The sequence below is a fragment of the Drosophila persimilis genome, unplaced genomic scaffold (genome assembly GCF_003286085.1).
Source record: "Drosophila persimilis strain 14011-0111.01,24,50 unplaced genomic scaffold, DperRS2 tig00000002-arrow-pilon, whole genome shotgun sequence".
NCBI classification, from domain to species: Eukaryota; Metazoa; Arthropoda; class Insecta; order Diptera; family Drosophilidae; genus Drosophila; species Drosophila persimilis.
This window is the reverse complement of record NW_020825289.1, coordinates 3,984,611-4,003,650: the sequence shown is the minus strand read 5'-3', so window position 1 is coordinate 4,003,650 and position 19,040 is coordinate 3,984,611. Positions and strand designations below refer to the sequence as shown.

The 19,040-nt window shown below is 45.8% G+C and overlaps 4 protein-coding genes and 3 non-coding genes across 7 annotated transcripts in view; 5 read left to right on the top strand and 2 right to left on the bottom strand.

Moving 5' to 3' along the window:
• LOC6590957 overlaps positions 1 to 19,040 on the top strand; it is a 38,128-nt gene that overhangs the window by 2,018 nt on the left and 17,070 nt on the right. Inside the window, exon 2 of the mRNA XM_026987027.1 lies at positions 6,810 to 7,074. Coding sequence (XP_026842828.1) covers positions 7,003 to 7,074 — 72 coding nt within the window. The 5' untranslated portion in view covers positions 6,810 to 7,002. The remainder of the gene's footprint in view (positions 1 to 6,809; positions 7,075 to 19,040) is intronic.
• On the bottom strand, positions 10,189 to 11,887 carry LOC6590963 (sodium channel protein Nach). The gene is made up of 6 exons (XM_002015509.1): positions 11,565 to 11,887; positions 11,231 to 11,512; positions 11,075 to 11,174; positions 10,827 to 11,018; positions 10,533 to 10,757; positions 10,189 to 10,473 (listed from the first exon to the last, which is right to left on the bottom strand). Exons 1-6 carry the CDS (start codon positions 11,885 to 11,887, stop codon positions 10,189 to 10,191), a joined length of 1,407 nt encoding a protein of 468 aa, XP_002015545.1.
• LOC6590962 lies at positions 12,027 to 12,932 on the bottom strand. Its single transcript, XM_002015508.2, has 3 exons — positions 12,582 to 12,932; positions 12,346 to 12,522; positions 12,027 to 12,281 (listed from the first exon to the last, which is right to left on the bottom strand). Exons 1-3 carry the CDS (start codon positions 12,840 to 12,842, stop codon positions 12,111 to 12,113), a joined length of 609 nt encoding a protein of 202 aa, XP_002015544.1. The 5' UTR covers positions 12,843 to 12,932; the 3' UTR covers positions 12,027 to 12,110.
• On the top strand, positions 13,097 to 13,169 carry Trnak-cuu. The gene has a single exon. It is a non-coding gene; the product is annotated as a tRNA-Lys (tRNA).
• Positions 13,505 to 13,577, top strand: Trnak-cuu. Its single transcript has one exon. It is a non-coding gene; the product is annotated as a tRNA-Lys (tRNA).
• Positions 13,985 to 14,057, top strand: Trnak-cuu. Its single transcript has one exon. It is a non-coding gene; the product is annotated as a tRNA-Lys (tRNA).
• On the top strand, positions 15,785 to 16,648 carry LOC6590958. Its single transcript, XM_002015507.2, has 3 exons — positions 15,785 to 16,125; positions 16,196 to 16,372; positions 16,429 to 16,648. The coding sequence occupies exons 1-3, from the start codon at positions 15,886 to 15,888 to the stop codon at positions 16,603 to 16,605; spliced, it is 594 nt and encodes a 197-aa protein (XP_002015543.1). The 5' UTR covers positions 15,785 to 15,885; the 3' UTR covers positions 16,606 to 16,648.

Below are 19,040 nucleotides of genomic sequence, written 5' to 3'. Positions count from 1 at the left end.
ACCAAAAGAACAGAAAATGTTGGCCCGGGTCTATCTGATTCTCGGCCAACCCGCTCCTAGAGTAACTCAATCCGGATGCTGGCACACCTGCTGGCGCAATTGCCAAAAATAAAAGGAGAGAACACGAGAAAATGCTAACAAGACAGAAGGAAAATGAAAAAAATTAACCGCAAACAGCTGTCGGGCATGAGGGTATTCCATTGCCTGCGCCTGCTCCTGCGCTGAATCAACAGCAAACTTGCGTCTTAATAAAATGCAAACAAGACTGCACAAAAGGAACACACACTCAAATAAATATAAATAATCGTATCTTTATGGAGAAAGGCCTCCCGGCTCCCGGTGCATAGGCGAACACAGTAGGCTGGCGACTCGGTTCTTCTCCAGAGCCCAACACAATTGCTAAACAAATAACGTAGGGAAGCTCTATACTACCATTGGATACCCCCTAATCGAAGGTAGTTTTTTGCACAATAATTTATGTACATATTGTACGCCCCAGGTATATACCCCTATATGTGTGTACATAATTGATAGGGCGACGTGGAGGCTTGGCAAAAATTGAAATCAAAACGTCAGATGCGTGGGGATCAAATTTGGTTGTTCCACCTCTAATCGTGTTTTGGGTGTCTATCTAGATATTCGGGTGTTACTAGCGTCTGCAGTAAACTCATACCCTGGGCAACGACGAACAAGGGAAACCGAGGAGTAGCGAAACGACGCGAAGCGAAGCAAAGACAACGAAAAAGCATTTACGTAAACTCTGTTTGCTCTCCGATGCTTTTACCGTTACCTTTCAGCCGTGTAATTTTTAATTATGCAGCATACGTTATTTTTTGGATTTTATTTTCGGATAATACTGCAAGCAAGAAGGCTGTTCGGGCACTATTTTGAGCCGGCTTGTCAATTGGTGAGCAAAACAAAAAAAAATGGCTGGGAACATTTCCAGGCTCAATTTTTCTTACTGACTGAATGACTGCATTTGTTTGTATGACGCCGCCACTGCTGCCGTCGCCGCTGCCGCTGCTGCGGCTGCAGTTTGTAACGGTTGCTTGTGTCGTTTGTCTGGGCGCCCACTCGCCAAACGAATTTCGTTTTCGTTTGATTAGTGGACTGCATGGGTGTGCATTTGGCTGGTTGGGATGGTTGGATGAATGGATTCATGGAGAGGCGTGAATCCATTTATACATACACACTTCATTGTATGTATATGTACATATAAATATATGTATGTATGTATGTATTTGAGGCACGCCCACTCTCGGTGCTGACCTATTCGGCCTATTTCGTAACTACTTTCGATTTTGCTGGCTTTTCCGCCACGTAAAGCCGCCTCGATTCCTCTCCGGGACTTCTTGGTGCTGTGTCGCGTGTGTCGTGGCAAGAACGAACGAGAATGTCAAGAGTTCAGCTATAAAACCGACACTCTAATGGATTTCCTTCTTGCGCCCTCATATGGGCATTAATTATGGCCAGGCCGAAATGGTTGAGGAAGTCTCTTGTCCATTCCAAATGCGGGCAAAACAAAAGCTCTGCAAAGACCAAAGAGAACAAGGAGATAGCAAAACAAACAAAAAACGCGGAGAGCTACAAAGTACTCAACGAATCATGAGAAGTGGTGGAAGCAGAATGAGAGGCAGGAGATGGAAAGACAGCAAAAGAAGAAGAGTCCAAACAAGAGACCAGGAGTGGAAAAGGCAACAGAAGAACAAAAGACAAAGAAGAGAACGTGATTATGAAACCGGCAAACAACACACAAGCAGACGTGAAAAAGTGCGAGAGTACCATACGCCGGTTAACTAACGGCACTTTTGTTTAACACTAACAAGAAAATGGCGCGGCAAAAGCGGACAAAGAAGAATAGGAAGAGCAACTGTGTGCGCGGGCACAAGGAGAAGAATTAGAAAGAGATAAAAGGAGCCGAAAGGAAATATGTACATACATATGTATGTATGCGATTTGAATACTAACAGAATATTTAAGTCTTTTTCCCTGAGTCTATTTTACAATTATTATAAATTTCACTGCTTTTCAGAAAGTATCAATTTTCGAGGTTCATGCGTATGTTTTTGTAGTATGTAAATGTGTGACTTTACAAGTTCGTTTTTCATTTGCCTGCGAAATATTTTCACATTCTAATAAGTTTTCCCACAGGCTGATGCTAATTTCATCGATTTATCATGATCATGCGAGTGGAAAATCTCTTAATATAGCCCGAAACATGCTGTAAGGCAATGCCATATCTCTATATCGCCTGTCTCTCTCTCCCTCTCCCCATGGGTTGTGGGGCCAAAGTAGATCTGTTCTGTGCCCCGCCATGTGTAAACATACGTACATACATATGTACATAAATGTATGCACAAATCGATTAAACGCGGCTAAATGCCGAAAGTTTATTTCCAGAGGGAACCCACACACATGCAAACATATACACACACACAGACTGGTTGTGTGGTGTCTGCAGATTTGTGGGCGTTTGTTGTTGCGAAATATTTATGTTTTCTGTTCTACTTTTTGGTTGGTTCTACCTCTCACTCCCACTCTCTCACTGTCTTGCGATCGATAGTACATAGCTTGCAACACGTGTGGCAAAAGCAAATCGATTGTGCTTCCCGAGTCCCTGCTGATTAGATAACACAACCGAAGCATAACCAGAAACCTTATCAATCAGGTTATCAGGCTAACAGCCTATTATCCAATAGATTGGACGCATTTCAGCAGCCCTCGAAACGAGCTGCGAATTATTCAATTAATTGAGAACAAAACTCGAAAACAGAAAGCAACGAAAAAAAAACAAGAAATCCGCTCAATATTGCTCCACCATAAACATTGAGTATTTTCCTTTTTGCGCTATATTTTATTCATAGAAAATTTGGGTTAATGACGCGCCATACGAGACTGTGTGTGTTTGTGGGGGCAGAGGAAAAGCAGATGCCCTCACCGAATCCCAGAAAGAAGCAGAGAAATCAGAAAAAAATAAACATCAAATGGAATGAAAATGCAAGGCAAAGCACAGATGACGCTAAAGATAGAAAATCACACATACTCGCAGATAAACACACATAAATGCTGGTGTATGTGTGCGTGGTGACGTTGTCGATTTTGTTCGAGTAATATAAAAAACTTGATCTTTAGATTATCATCATCGTTTTATGCGTTCTTTTCGAACGGCCCAGCATCTCGCTTTCCCAGCTGGCTCGACTGGAGCCAGGCCCCTGATCCACCCCAGACCCACGGAGAGACCAAGGGCCGAGACATCTCGACACTTGGCGGCTGGCCACAGATGCTCACTGTTGTCGTTGTTGTTTGTTGCCGGTGAAAGTGTAAAGTCATGGGGGCTCTCGGCGCTCTCGGCGCTCTCGGATGCACAACAATTGCCATCTACAAAGTATCGTTTACCTTGCGGTATTAGATAGAGACGACACCTCGTACCGTATAAATCTGGCAGAAGCCCAAGTCCCATAGCAGACCTCTCTCTGTCCCACACACTTATATGCAGCTGTAATATTATTTGTTTAACCGGAATCCCCTTAGAACTTATGGGGCCGGGGAGAACGAAAGACAAACATTCGTACATACATAAATAGATGGAGTGGATAAGAAAGTTTCCAGCAGTGGATTATCTGATTGTTGCTTTACGAAGGAGAAGCAGTGCCGAAACGAAAGTGCTTCCTCCAAAGGAAATGTGTCACATTTTAAGAGTGGAAACCCTCAGACTTGCAAACCATTTCCCACCGATAAGAACACTATCCAAGTTCCAAGCTTTGTTGATTTTCCTGAAACAATGCCTATTTTAAGAGTGTGAACCACAATGTGGCATACAACACAGCCCTGATATCGGTCAACATATGGCTCATACTATAGTTTTTCTTGATTGTTTATCAGCTGGTTTTTACTTTTAAACGGAATTAGCTGTAGCCCAAGAATAACTGTTTACTCAGGACCTTCTCAGTCGTTAAAGCGCTCGCCTCCAAGAAATGCCGTTAAAGCTTTCTTGGTTCCTTGCCTCTGCCGCTCTGCCGAGCCCTAGTCTTTCGAGCGGTTGCTCGGACACGGACGCGTTGCCGGTCTGCCCTAAACGTACTCACTCATCTGCATTTACGCATAATTGCGCTGCTCTCAAGGAGAGGGGGGGAGAGAGGGACTGGAAAGAGAGGTGCGTGTGCGTCCATCATTTGGTGAGCAATTAACAGCAACAACAGCTCTGTCGCCCTTGACAGAAGTGGTGTCTGGCAGCATTTGCCGCCGCTTCTCTGGGACTGTCAGTCAAGTCGCTTCCTGTAATAGAAATCCATGCAACATGCAACAAGACATGCGAGTTGTGTATACAAATCTCCCTTTTACCCCACAACGCAGCTTCCGCTTCTGTTTCAACAGAAATCTCAGTGAAACCGCAGGCTACAGGGAGAGAGAGAGAGAGAGAGAGAGAGAGAGTAAATATGGCGGAAAATTATGCGTAGTTGGAATTAAAACGTATCCCAGCCTAGACACCACACAACTCCAACAAAAGCATCGTCATCATAATCAACTTGACATTTGTGTGTGTGTGCTGTATGTGTGTGTGTGTGTGTCTTGATGCGGGCTTATTCCACAGATCCCTGATTCCAGAGTTTCCAGTTCCCTTTTGATTCCCATTGTTGTACCCTTGAAAAAAGAGGCGTAGAACCCAACAGATCAAACAAGTTCTTGATTCTTTCTGGATGTTTGTATTTTCTAAAGGTAAGGGTAAGGGTATCTAAAGTTTGGCCTGCTCAATCCAGCATTCCCCTTTTTATTCCCATTGTTTTTTTTTTGCTCTTCTTCTTTGGGGTATTTTGCGAAATTGTTGTTTTCCTGTTGGGAAGCGACTTTTTGTGGTGCTCTGTTGTTTTTGTTAATGCACGATTTGGTAATTTGGCTACTGCCCAAAAGAACGGCCTCCCCCGTTCCGAGGGGTCAGAGCACGATCTGCAACAGGCCTGACCCCCAGCTCGGTTCGGTGGCCTCTGCTCTGGATTTCCCAAGCATCCAGAGCGTTTATCTTCACGTTGGGAAAACGCCGCCTGCTTCCGCCGAGCCGTGGATAAGAAATATGCAGATACATTTTAGCTATACATATGTATGTATGTACATATGTATGTACATACTCGCTCGACCAGTTGTAGGCTTATGATTTAAGTGCAACCGCACGATAACTGGGTCAATGTTTTGTATATCCAATGCAGGCATATATACATATGTAAATATGAAAACCAGATTTAAGTCTGTCAATTGCCAAAAAAAGAAGAAAACAAAAACTTATTTCCGCACTGCAAAGGAAATTGCAACTCTGCGAGCACTGCAGCAGAGCAGTAGCAGAGCAGCAGCAGAGCAGCAGCAGCGATGCCTGTCATCGTTTGCTTTGTGGCCACAATTTTATCTCGAGAGGTCATTTACACTACTATTCCACTAAGGCGGAGACAGAGAGAGAGAGAGAGAGAAAGAGGGAGGGAGAGATAGAGAGAAAAGATGCAGGTCTACTTGTTTAGTACTTCCATTCGCTCTGCCTTGCTCCGTCTGCCTTTGTGTGCGATTGTGTGAGTGCGTCTGCCTTTTCGCCGCGACTTTGTTGTGCGCGCTTGCTGCATACCCTTTGGCGGAGGGTATGATGGGCACAGTCTGTGATTTGCAACCCAGATATTCTGAGGGGCTCATATAACATATAACAGTTTATCGATCGGTCTTCAGGGGTGTGCAAAGCCTCGACTCCGCGTGCTGGTTTTCTTTCCTTCTTTCTTTTTCCACAACTTGTTCTTTGACGGCGCTGATGCTTTTCTCTGCGAGTATCCACAGTCGCAAACCGCAGTCCTAGACCCATAGACAAAAGATACGCAGTCTGGGCAATCAGCACTCGTTGTTGTTGTTGTTGTTGTTGCTGCTGTTGCTTTTTATCATTTGTGTGCCTTGGCTTCCTTCACGCTTGAGTATCTATTGTGGACGCTTTCTGAATGCATTGATGATGTACACAAAAAAAAACACATGTATAAGAACTTCACTCGGAGTTGCCGTCAATGTCATAATCAGCCCAAAAAGAGTAAGATATGGCCTCAAGTGCAGGTCTCACTTGAGTTATGGCCATTAAGACTTGAGACTCGAGCCGCGCCTGGGCCTCTTTCAGGGCTGGCTGGCCCGCGGTCGAAGGTTAATGCAACAACTTGACTCTGAAAATCTGTACGTTTGACGCCTCTCAAGCACTAATTGCTCTCAAGGCTCGCACTTTCGAAAACCGTACAACTGGCGGAGAACCCCAGCAGACACGTACCCAACGACTTACAAATGGGTCACAACTATTGCACTTCCCTAATGAAAGTCGTTTGTATGGGCCTCAGGCCTCAGGTCTAGTGCTTCGACGATAATTCGTATTTATGCTGTGGACGCGCAACTTGCAACTTCCTGTGGGCGGACGGGCGCTGCCCACCCCCTCCTATCAATTATCGATTAATAATTAACAATTAGGCCCACTGCATGAACAATAAATCATGACACTGATAGCTCTCTCCCAATGTGGGTCAACGATCCCCAAATGCAGTCCCCATGTTGCGCCTACGCCAGAGGGAAACTCCCTCTCTCCATCTGTCATAATTAAGCATAATTTCTTGTTTGGGAAGACATCGTTTTACATCTCTGATTATTTACGAGAGCTCGTCCGGACCCGCCTTAGTAGCCGACAAAACTCCGGTAATTTATGATCCAGATGAGACACAGATTTCCACTCGGAAGTGCTTGTAGATTAGTTTGTTAAGTAATTCTATTTATACGTCTGTACTAAATTACTATGTTTACATCTTTTACAGATCCCCCGCTCATCACTTGGCTTTTCCAATCAAAATGAAACAAAAGTAATCAAATGAATAACATACATACATCTAGAAGGAAACCAGTCAATCCGAGCGAATAACTGAACGAATAACGAAATCCGAAATTCGAAATTCGAAATTCGATCGACCCTAACCATATCGAGAGCAAGTCACATAAAACTAAGGAAAAATGGATCTAAGTCTGGAACGCGATAGCTCTGCTCTGGGGAGTCTTTTCCAACAGATTATCAATGACATGAAGGTGAGTTCTTTTTGATGTTTCAGCGGAAATTCGAAATCGCTTTCGAACACGAGCATTTCGACAGAAACTTCTGTTCCGTCTGTGGGTTCTGTTCTGGGAATTCCATATCAATTTTGGGGGAAATCTCCGTCCACACTTTCTCCCTCTCTCTCTCTCTCTCTGTCTCTCAGACTCTCAGTCTCTTTGAACCACCTCAAATAACATTCGGAAAATAAACAAAATGGAATTATGCTTTTGCTTTTTGCTGTAACTTGCTCTCATTGTCTCCAATTGTGTCTCAGAGTGTGTCAAGAACTCTCGGCATTTGGCCGGAATTCTCTCGTGTGTAAACAAAAACCTCGAGCGCAGAAAAAAGAGAAGAAACAAAATAATTAAAGGCAAGGTCAGAGACAAAAACCATTTAGTTCTGATATAGAGTCATAAATGAATGCAAAAGGGTTTTGAAATTCGTTTTTTAATACCGAAAATTATCGTATTTTTTTAAAATTGTTTTAATGTCAAAAATAGCAATTAAATTACAGAATAGCAAGAGGAAAAACAAGACAAATTCCGCACATTCCGCATTTCGCATTTATCTAAAGCCCCTTGAGGAGAGACAACGAAACGAACCGAAACGTTGCCAGGCGCATTTTGGTTGTTTCGGTTTTTTTTTTATCATTAATTGATTTTATTGCCAAGTGTCTATTGCGTGGTATCAATAATTTATGGCTCTCATGACGCCATTTGGGGCAACTGACTTTCGTACATAGTAAATGTTTATTGCGCCTGTATACAATTCCATTTAACAAGACTAAATTAATGCCGAGCGGAGCCGAGCCTTTGGGGGAGGGGGAGGGACCGATGGGCTGGGCTTGGATGAACTACCGACAGCTGCCAATGATTAGGAACCTAATGGCATGAATTTAAAGCAGGTAATACATTAGAATGCCGCTCGGAAGCACTTTGCCTCCCTTTTTCTCCCTCATTATCATTCCCCAGCGTGTAGGCTCATCCTCTCTTTAAGTAGAACAGAATAAAGGCCACACGAATATGTTTATACCCTTCTTTTAAAGGGATTATGTATTATATAGTAGTTGCAGAATGTCAGAATGATCTTTCCATGCACTGAAATGGCTGATCCCATCTCGTTTCACCCCATCATCAGCTGCCTATTCCCAAGCCAAGACTTCCCATGGGAAGGGCATTTCCAGTTGAGCTCTCTGAGAAAGTTCTCCCCTCTATCCTCTTTGCTCTTTCCTCTTGCTTCATTTGCCATGCAGTGTGAGTGGGAGCGCATTTGGAAACGAAAATTACATTTTCAGCACATTCAACACTCTCGTACGTCCCGCTCTCGCTGCCGACAGCTGCTCTGTCTGTTCGTCATTGCTCTCTGGACAGGTGTCGGAATTCGTTTCGTCTGCCCGAAAATAAACTAACGGCTGGTCGGAGGAGGAGGAGGATGAAGGAGTAGGAGTTGCAGTTGAAAGAAAGAAGATAAGAAGTGCCGCCTTGTGGCCGCCTGCTGCTGCTGCTGCTGCTATTAATAGCAAAGTCCCTCTAAGCATCACTCTTAGGCAAGGTGAGGCATCCTCCCCAGAGTCCTCTCTCTCAATGGCATAATTAGCTTGAGTGAATGTCGTCACAACGCAGAGGATGAGTGAAGAGAAAGTAAGCGAAAATATCATACCTTATATCGAAATACACCCTGCCCGCGGAGAGTAGGACTTAGCTTTTTGGCTGGAGAGCAAAGTGCGAAGAGCGTGGAGAGCATCGTACATACACTGTTGCTGCGGTTGTCTGATGCGGGCGAGTGCATTTGGTATTTATGAAATTTGGAAATTGTTCAACACGCAATTGTGCAGAGGTTGTTGTTGTTCGTTTCAACCTGAGTGTGAACTAGAGCAGAAACACATACTATGCTGAGAGAACGTGTGCAATATGCCCGAGTGTGTGCCCGTGTGCTTGTGTGTGGATCATCTTACCGAGTAATTCTTGGCTTTTGCTTTGCTCGGCCTCATTCATGGCTAAAGATTGTTGGCTGCGGTTCTTTGTTGTTCTCTCGCAAAGTTGCCAAATGCCAATGTAAATGTCACAAATGTGGAAGAGATGCAACCCAAGACAGAGAGAGAGAGAGAGAGAGAGGGAGGCGGCGGTGTTCCCAAAGGTTAAACAGCCCCAAACAGAGAGATCTATCCATCCATCCACTCCACACACTAAAATTAGTTCCATTTTAATTGCTTGGCTGGCTCTCCGTCTGGCTTTTGGTCTTAATTTATTTTTTGGCAACAGACCAGAACAAATTTATGCCAGAAACAGAGAACTTCTTGGATCTAGCCATTATAATTTCCATAATAAGCGTAAAGGAACGAAAACAGCGTTCCTTTTTTTGTTGTTGTCTGCTGTTTACATTATTTGCTAATTCTTATTTATGAATTGGTTTCCTAACGGCTTCTTCCAGCCGGCAATTGAAAAGCTTCTAATTTTCCGATCCAGGTTCAATCCGCGCCAAGGAACACGCAACGCCAAAGAAACTAAAATTAAGCAAAACTTTAAAGGTTGTTAGCTTTACCAACAATTATGTTTCGCTTCGCTGACTGCACTCGGCTTTTGGCCAAGTGTGGACGAATGTGTGTAAATTGAAGACACCACAAACTCCCCCAAGACTCCCCTCGGAGCCGAGCCAAATTGTCACATTTGAGAAATGGAAATCTCCGCTTTAAAGTGATTTTCCACTGCAGTTGTTGCTTCACTGTCTTCCGCAAAAAGTGAAAATTTCCCTGCTCTCTGAACTGAACCGAACTCCCCCCCCCCCTCCCCCTGGCGAACGTGTGTGGCATGGCGGCTTTCTTCTCTGCAACGCCAAGTAGCCACTTTTGTGGCTTCCCCTTAAGGGCCTCACTTTACGATGCTCTTGGCCATCCAGCCACTTTGATGTCATTAAGCTGACAACAATTCCATTTCTTTATGTCTCTGCTAATGTACGTGTCATAAGGAAATCTTTCTAGTTCTGTTTTTCTGTTTTATTTTAAGTTGAAGACTAGTTGTAAGCTTAAAAATAATTTGTAGAGTTAAAAAAGCCAAAACTGTTTATTTAAAGCTAAGGATAATTAAAGATCAAGTTAATTTACTCAAAAATCATGGCTTCCTATAGGTGAACCACTTTCTTTTCCCATCCGGAGCACGGTCTTGGGGGATCCTGGGCCGGCATTTGCATTGGACCACTAGAAAGTGCAAGAACAGATGTATCAGACCATAGAAGGTCATGAAGCTAGCGCCTAGAAAAAGTCCGATGGCTCCGCCAAAGGACATAATCAGCTGATCCGTGCTGAAGACCACGCGACGCTTCATCCCCATCTTAGGCAGTTCCAGCTTAATGATGATCGTCCGCTCGAACTGCTCGCCCACGTAGCTCTGATCGCCCTGAGAACGAGAAGATATATAAATCGCAGTTTGTTGGATGCATTCGAGGGGATACTCACTCCGCTCTGTTCGTACTCCTCGATGATACTGTACGTTGTCTCTCGACACAGGGAGAAGCAGTGGCAGGGCCTTTCCAGCCAATTGGATTCGGCCAGGCAGAGCATTCCGGTCACATTGCAGATGGGGGCCTGTGGGGCAGCCGCATAAAAGAAGGGCTTGCAATGGCACATGCTCAGGGCCCAGTTGATGCGGCACTCAAGACGACACAGGCTCGGATGGTAGGGCTGTACACAGAGAGAGATCAGGGCTTGGGAATCCCGTTCAAGAACGAGCCGACCTTGATGGAAACTCACGCTGTAGTACCGGAGATTGTTCTCGTCGTGATAGCGACACTTCCGATAGGCCACCGGCAGGTTGCGCACTTCCCTGTCCGCCGAAATGGAGCTAATCAGCAGCTTGAGGACGTAGGAGCTCTTGGTCTTAGCGTCGAAGGTGATGGTGCGTCGGTCGTGGGGCAGCATCAGTTCATTGACATCGTGCATATACTGCAAAAGAGCATGAAAATGGAGTCGATTTTTTCCCCAGAGATGCTGGTGCTCACCAGAAACACATGGGTTTGGATGCTGTTGAAGGGCTTGTGCATGAACTGGCATTCGTTGAAGAAGCCGCACTGCCGCACGGGCGTTACGTTCAGGGTTTCTCTGGAAGAGACCGAGAGGCTAGCGACGGAAGAAATCCGAGTGCAAGGAGAACTCACAGCCTGCCATAGGGATTGCCGTAGCGCGTCAATTGGCTCGTGGACTGGCAGAGACCCACCTCCGTGATGATGGGCGCCATGAGGACAGGCCTGGGACTGGGCAGGACTTTCTCCTGCAGCGCCAGCAGCATGTCCACATAGGCGAGATTGCTCAGAGTGGTGTCGTTCTCGAAGGGCTTCAGGGTCTCCAAATTGTTGTACCTCAAGCGATTCAGCACATAAAGGAACTCTTTGTAGTAGGCAGCCTTGGCGGGGTCCTGAGTGGGATCCACTGCCCAAGTGCTAGATCGATGGCGACTTGTTAAACTGAATAGTCTCTGGAAAAGACACTCACTCTCTGATGAGCTTCGCCACCTGCTCCTCCGTCTCGTAAGTCGTGCAGAATGTGAGCCCGATAAAGGTGAAGTTGCGCAGCGCGAAGAGATACTCGTACTCGTAGACAATCGGATTGTTGCGGAACCGCTCCCACTGCGAGTAGCAGCTGCTGATGGCGTAGTAGGCCGAGGCCAGGATCATGGCCAGCCAGAAGAGGCGCTCCACCCAGTGCAGGTCCCGCCTAGCCAAATACGGCATGCCGTGGACGGCCGAGTCCTGACAGAACTCGGCCCACCAGTCGTGCGCCCGGCACTTTTCCTTGCTATCCTCCTGGTGTTCCATTATGGACTGAACAAAGAGGCAATGCAGGGGCGCTCTGCAATGCCCTGATGCCCTGATGTGCGCCACCTGATGGCAATCTTAACTTTAAGTGTATTTTGTTGCATGTTGTATGCCACATGCATATATAATTAGACTTTTAAAGAACAGCGGATCCATTTTAATGGTATTTCACCGTACATATCCGATTCAACATGCATTTATAATGACTTTTAGACCTTTAGACTTAGACTCTTCGGATTATACCGCGGAACTCGCTGCAAATCGACACCGGACGTTTCACGTTGCGCTTGTCGAAGGCCTCGAACAGGACCACCAGCTTGTAGCGACCTCCCAGATTGGGCACGTTCACACTGGCCTTCAGAACCAGGTCGAAGGACTCGTGCTTCACCAGGGACTGCAATGGAGGAACATAGGCGGAAATGAGCGAAAACAGGGACTTGTGGATGGAGACTGCTCACGCCGCGGGTATTGATGCAAGTTTTCCTGACGTCCTTGGAGTTGATGATATTTTGCGTCCAGAACTTGTACCAGTATTGATTCTTCTCGAACATGTTCTTGCAAAAGTCCTTGCTGCTAGCCGAGAACATCGTCTTCTGCCAGTTGCCTTGCTCGAATTGGTAGATTTGTCCGAACAGCTGGATACAAATAGGAGATTTATAAATGGGAAAGGCTGAAAAGACCGTTTAGCACTCACCGTTATGGTATCGCTCGGCTCGACATCCTGCCACACGATCACGGTATCTCCGGTCAATTGTAGAGTGGACTCTGTCTTCTGCGTTATGTTCAATATGGACATGTCGAAGAGGGCATCCAAGCCTGAAGGGTTGCCCGGATGATTCTCGCACGGCGCCATCAGACCATCCTTTTCCAGGAGGAACTCGTACTCGACCGCCCGAGATAGGCAGACGAAACTCAGCTGGAGCACTACGAAGAGGCACTTTGGATGGGTCAACATTTTTCGCGATGGAGCCACAAGTTCCGCCGTGAACCGTTTATATACGGATTGGGTGCATTATAATTGTAACTGAAATTACCTATCCGATCACAATCAGTTCAATGGAAATTGCCAAAAGGCGTTGTCGAAACCATTTCGAACGATGCCCTATATTTATATTATGGCGCAGTGGAACGAGGTGGAATCACGACTGAGATCGACATCAGCCCTGGCAGGTGTTGGCCGGATACGGATCGCATTCGATTGGCCCACATGCCCGGCTAGCTCAGTCGGTAGAGCATGAGACTCTTAATCTCAGGGTCGTGGGTTCGAGCCCCACGTTGGGCGACATTTATTTTTGGTCTATCTTTTGAAGCAATAGGTGAATAATAAACAGATATATATACATACATAGATGCCCATTCTTTTCCGACAAACCCTAAGATACTTGTTGTTTCATAGTGATCGATCAAGGAGTAAAAATTAATCGAATTCGAAGAAAACTTCAAATAAAGTGCAATCAATAATCGATAATCTATCGATAGTCATACAAATAATGTCCATACCATCCTAGGAAAATTCTGCTCGGAAAATTTTGTTTCGAAAGACTATTTATAGAAATGGATATACTATATACTATATCGAATATTCCTTGTGGATATATGTTTTGGCCTAAATTACATGCCCGGCTAGCTCAGTCGGTAGAGCATGAGACTCTTAATCTCAGGGTCGTGGGTTCGAGCCCCACGTTGGGCGACGTTTTTTTCTTTTGTCATTTTTCTGTTGCGTAAAACTATATTTTACTTAAAATGGAAATAAAATTCCAATTGACCTAATGTCGGGCTCAATCAATTTCGAATGAATAACCTGTTGTATAAAAAGCACTTAATCGACACATATTTTATGTATGCAAGGCCATGGACCAGTTTTCGGTGCATATACTCTGTTTTCAACCGTAATATTATGTCGGTACATCGAAGTTAAGTTAAGTTCTTAAAGTTCCTTGGGGAACTGCTATAACATAGCATAATTTAATGCGTAGAAGAGTTTTCCTGTCTTCTATCGAGAATCAAATGTTGATGCATATAATTATGTATAGTACATATGGTAGTACATAAGGTTCTTATCTCCTTGCTAGCCATTGGATTTCACCGTTCTCAGGTGCCCGGCTAGCTCAGTCGCTAGAGCATGAGACTCTTAATCTCAGGGTCGTGGGTTCGAGCCCCACGTTGGGCCCAGCTTTTTGTTTTTGTTTCCCTCTTATTTTCACGTTTTTCCTTTCGAATGTTTCCTAATTATAGTCTGTGACCTTTGCCCTAAAGCTTAAACGCTCCAGGTTTTCGCATTTTGTGGTATCTCGATTTTGTGTGGCTTGTAAGACGTAAGAATAGATACAGACATCCCCACGAGTGCACACACACCCAAGCGTAAACGTCTATTGGTATAGGCCAGAGCTAATGAGTTTTTATTTATGGCAGCATTCGCAGCTGACGCAATGTTTTGCCAGTTCTATGACAATATACAGCAGTTTTTTCTCCCCCCCTCCCCCTACGCCTCCCCCTCTCTCCTGGCCGTTCGCATTGTTTGCTCGTTTGAAAATGTCTAAAAGCCACATTCAAGGTTATGCCTCTCGACTGCAAATCGAACAGACAGCTCACAATGCACTCTGTGTGTGGCGTTGCGTTATGGCTAACAGGATGTGAGCAGGATGAAGCCGCCAGGCCGTGGGTAACTAGTGCAAGGTCCTTCAGAGCGGAAAGAACAAAAGGAGCCCACATACGAGTGCTGGGAAATGGATTTCTTTGAGCTGACATGTGCTATTGGAGGGGAGGGGGCTATATTGCAGGCACGTGCTCTCTTTGCTGCTGCTCAAGAGAGAGATGCTCTTGTTCTGCGCTCTCTCTGTGTGTGTACTTATCGAACGAGGCTGCAAGCACGAATCAAAGTGTTTTTCGGAGCTAAAGCTTGATGGAAAGCAGAGAGCGTCTCGTTTAGCCTGCACCGAAGTCATCGCTTATTCCCCTGCCCATCTGACACCTTGGGTAGCTTTAATTACAGTTAAGTGAATGCTGAAGTCTCTCGCAAAACTGTTGATGAATGCCAAGCCTCTCTTTGTCCTGCTCCCACACACGCAGACGAGGTAATCTGAGAAGAGAAAAGAAGCAGTTTCCCCTTGAAGAGAAGATGATAGCTGTATTAATTACTCTGCATTATTCGTTAAATTATATTGCGGGTATGCGGCTGTTGCTCTTTCCACTGCTGCTGCTCCACGGCGACTGCGTCCGTCCCGCGCTGTTCTCCGTCTCTTCGTCTCTCCATATGTCCGCCTGTCTCCCTGTCGCTGTCTCACATTTGACATGCTGTGCTGGGCAATCTGTACAGATTCGAACTGTGGATTGCACGGGCATGTGTGTGTGTGTGCGTATGTGTGCATGTAAATTGTACATCTGTTTGAGTGTTCTGCATGTTAAATTTCTGCTCCATCTACAACGAATGGGGCAATCAAGGAGCAATTAATTTTAATGAATATGAAATTGCATTTGCGATACACAAGCCGAGATATTGTTAGGGATTGTTTTTTTTTTTGCCGCTATTATTATTATGGTGGGTGTGACACAGTCGTCTCGTCTACCACACACACGCCCAATTATGCAAAATAGTTTTGGGCTACATTTTTGTATTATTCTCTTGTTTTTGAATGCAAAAAAAAAAAGAGGAAAGAATTGAATTCAATCAGCCTCTCAATGTCAAATGAAAGTTGAGCACAGCTTGAGATTGCCAGAGCGAAAAACGGAAGAGTTTGAGGGGGGATTGGAATAAATAAACAAATATTACGAATATTGATCAGTGAGAGCTCTCCAGGCAAATCGGTCCGATCTTGGGCTATATTTCCTGTATATTTCAGCTGTTCTGTGGAAATTTCATTGTTGTTTCGCGTGCGGATTACAGTAGATTAGATTATGTTTGGTTAATCCGGTAATTGGCAGAGACAATTACCGACATTCTGACATTCCGGCATTAGAGGCTATATAAAGACGTAGCAAATACCCCTTGCCATGCAAAAATGTGGCGAATTTTGTTTCTGATCCACGTGGGACTGGCCGGAATCTGGGCCACCGACTATGAACTGCTGCTCGAGGATCCGGACATATTCGCGCCATGCACCGAAGCCCGCCCCGGGACAATGTTCATCCGCGAAGCCATCAATTTCGATAAATTGACTGTCGAACAGGATCCCGACACCATACACATATCGGGAAATGCCACCACCAACTGGGACCTGCAGCCCAACGATCGCATAGCCGTAATTCCCATCGCCCCGGCATCCGAATCACTAAGTTGAATCCAACCCCGTCCCCTTCCCCCCATTCCAGGCCAAGTTCGCCTTGTTCCACTACCAGCGGGGAAACTGGGAGCCGACTGTCTTTACCATGGCCACGCAGGACTTTTGCGCCATCATGTACGACAAGGACCAGTATTGGTTCAAGTACTGGACGACGTTTATCACAAATCGCCAGGAAGTGCAACAGGACTGCATCAAAAAAGCTGGTGTAAGTTTTCCCACAAATCGATTGGGACTTTGCTCTCTCAACCTGCCCGATCTTAGACCACGCTCATCCATGAGCCCTTCCATCTGAGGCTGATGCTCACGAACATTCGGGGCGCCACTCTGCACGGACGTTACAAAACGGTCATCAGCTTCGAGGCTTTCGACGAGAAGAATGTCCCGCGACCCAATAGTGTCTGCTTTGAGATCAGGGGCGAAGCTGAAAAGGTGAAGTAGTGACCTGCAGATAGCCTCAAATAAAATCAGATTATATTGTGCATATGTATGTTTATTATCAAATGGATTCCCTTTATGAATCGGTGAACTTGGGGGGCCCGAAATGACGGATCCCAACAGATAGATCCATCATCATTTCTAGGGGTTTTCAGAGGGCAACCTTTCGTGGCAGCTCTTTGTTGTAGAGCTCTTTTCCCTTCTCGTTCCGTTTTGTTTCTGCGGTTTGTGGCACGCGTTGACTGCAACCGGCGTTCAAGTTGCGGTTGCCATATCGCTTGGATGCATGTTGCAAGCCCCTTCTTTGGTTACGCCGTCCAAAACAGAAACTACTACCCATGCTCCTCCCCCACCCACCATCCAGCAGTCCAGCAGTCAGCGGGAGCCAGAGTCAGTTTTGGGGTCACAAATGGGGCATTGTTAGAAGCGCGATATGCAAATGCAGCAAGCTGTCTGTCAGTTATCGAATTACCCGGTGATTGGCGGCATAACTGCGGAGTATCGATTGATGGATTCGCATCGGGTCCAATACAATCGATTTGCCAAGCAGCGCGCTATTGTCTTCCATTCGTTTGCCAGCTCAAAGAAAAATTTTGCTGTTATGATGGGGGTTTCTGTAAACTTTCGAGCCCCTTCCTCCCCGAAGGAGGAGCAACGGGACGGGACGGGAGGGGATGGGAAGCACTTTCATTTCATATTCCTGCCGCATAATTTTCTACTTTCTAAAGCCGAAGTTGTTTTTGCTATTTTTGTTGGTTGTAGGTGCAAATTAGCAGCGCACGACTTTGCCTCCTTCCCCCCACCCTCCTCCCTACCACCAAACGCTAGCGAAATTATGGCCCGAGGCATCGGCATATAGTACATACAGCAGTACGTTCGATCTTATAGAAAATCAATCAGTGCAAAACTTCTTCACGGACTCTGTTGGATTTTGCATAAGGAACCGCTTCTCTTTCTTTTTTTTTGTTAACCCAAAATGTGCTATGTAGGACGTGGCTCTGAACCCGTTTTTGGCCAACCCCAGCTCCGCCTCTTTCTAGCTGCTGCCACTGCTGCCACGACTCGGGGAATCTTTGGGGCATTATCAAACGGTGACAGCAACAGCCGCAGCCGCAGCAGCAGCCACAGCCACGGCGGCAGTAACCAGCAACTAGCAACCAGAAACAGCAACAAAATTGTTGCATGAATGAGGCTGTGAACCAGCTGAGAGAGGAGTCAGTTTCGTGTAGGTTGCTTTTGTAGGCTATTGGAAAGATCAAGAGTTTATAACGTTCCTGTGTGTGTTTCTGTGTGAACTTTTCCAGTTTTCCGAGAGTCTGAGCCTGAGTCTGTGACTGGCATAAATTGTGGGTTTTTAGGTGTCTTGCGCTCGCCGAGCGTCAGTTTTGCCAAGATAAATGGATGCACCAGGGGAGGGGGATGGGGATGGGGTGGGATGGGGAAGGAGAGGCATAGATACATTGCACTCGTTGCTGGCTTCTTCGTCCCACAGATTCGTCTGCTGAAAACTGGAAAGTGTTTTGAAGGCAGCCACAGATTTGCGGGAACGATTCGCATATTCTTTCATACCTGGCTTTTAGGATAATTGAGCCAATACATTGGATTCGAGAGTATCGCGAGCGGATTCCTCTTTCTTTGCTCCTATTAAGGGGGCGACCAACCTGCCATGCCTCCTTCCAGCGCGGCACACTCATTCATAAGCCCAGACCCAAGAGTCTCCGTCTGAGACTCTGAGCCAACGCCAACGCGTGCTGGGGGTCTGGTCAATGTAATGACAGCTTTGCGTGTTTCGGGCCGCCAGTCGCCGTTGCCGTTGCCATCGCCATCGCCGGGCCTGGCCTGGCCTGGCCTGGCCTGGCCTGGTGGCACCCTCCTCTTCGTATGACAACGAAATGTTCATTCATAAAAAGTTTGCTGCAGGCCCACGCAGACGGGGCAAAAGACGCTTATCAAGTTGCGGTTCGTTGTTGGTTGCGCCACGCCACGCCACTCACACACACACACACACACACATACAAACATTTTGCAAAAATAACATAAAATACATCAAAAATCATGTGGGCAGCGATTTGAAGTCGAACTTTGTTTAAAAATTGGAAAATCCAGCTTAAAAGTTTATGGAAATTATTGATTCTTTCTGCCTTGAGCAGAAATATTGAATATTTTGTTGATTTAGTTTCGAATTCCTTCTGGCTAAGGCGGCCCACACAACAGGCACTTTTAATGAATCCAAACTTTGGTCTTGGAGAAATTTGATCTTGAATGAATTCATAATGAGCCAAATCCACGTTTTCCTGCCTAATGATCTGAAATATCGCTTCGGAATGGTGTTTCTGCCGTTCTCTGTGGCTGAAACCCACTTTTGGGGCGGGTTAATTGCATGTTGAGACAGCACCCTATGCGGTCTGACATTTGAAAGGGAATCGCACACGAACGTA

What these genes read in the sequence shown, in the direction of transcription:
- LOC6590962 (XM_002015508.2), bottom strand. Translation starts at nt 12,842, where the DNA reads ATGTTGACCCATCCAAAGTGCCTCTTCGTAGTGCTCCAGCTGAGTTTC. An exon ending in AGCCGAGCGATACCATAACG is followed by an intron (nt 12,523 to 12,581) that starts GTGAGTGCTAAA and finishes ATTTGTATCCAG; the next exon opens with CTGTTCGGACAAATCTACCA. An exon ending in CTTGCATCAATACCCGCGGC is followed by an intron (nt 12,282 to 12,345) that starts GTGAGCAGTCTC and finishes CCTCCATTGCAG; the next exon opens with TCCCTGGTGAAGCACGAGTC.
- LOC6590958 (XM_002015507.2), top strand. Translation starts at nt 15,886, where the DNA reads ATGTGGCGAATTTTGTTTCTGATCCACGTGGGACTGGCCGGAATCTGG. An exon ending in AGCCCAACGATCGCATAGCC is followed by an intron (nt 16,126 to 16,195) that starts GTAATTCCCATC and finishes CCCCCATTCCAG; the next exon opens with GCCAAGTTCGCCTTGTTCCA. An exon ending in ACTGCATCAAAAAAGCTGGT is followed by an intron (nt 16,373 to 16,428) that starts GTAAGTTTTCCC and finishes GCCCGATCTTAG; the next exon opens with ACCACGCTCATCCATGAGCC.
- LOC6590963 (XM_002015509.1), bottom strand. Translation starts at nt 11,887, where the DNA reads ATGGAACACCAGGAGGATAGCAAGGAAAAGTGCCGGGCGCACGACTGG. An exon ending in TCCAAACCCATGTGTTTCTG is followed by an intron (nt 11,019 to 11,074) that starts GTGAGCACCAGC and finishes GCTCTTTTGCAG; the next exon opens with TATATGCACGATGTCAATGA. An exon ending in ACAATCTCCGGTACTACAGC is followed by an intron (nt 10,758 to 10,826) that starts GTGAGTTTCCAT and finishes CTCTGTGTACAG; the next exon opens with CCCTACCATCCGAGCCTGTG.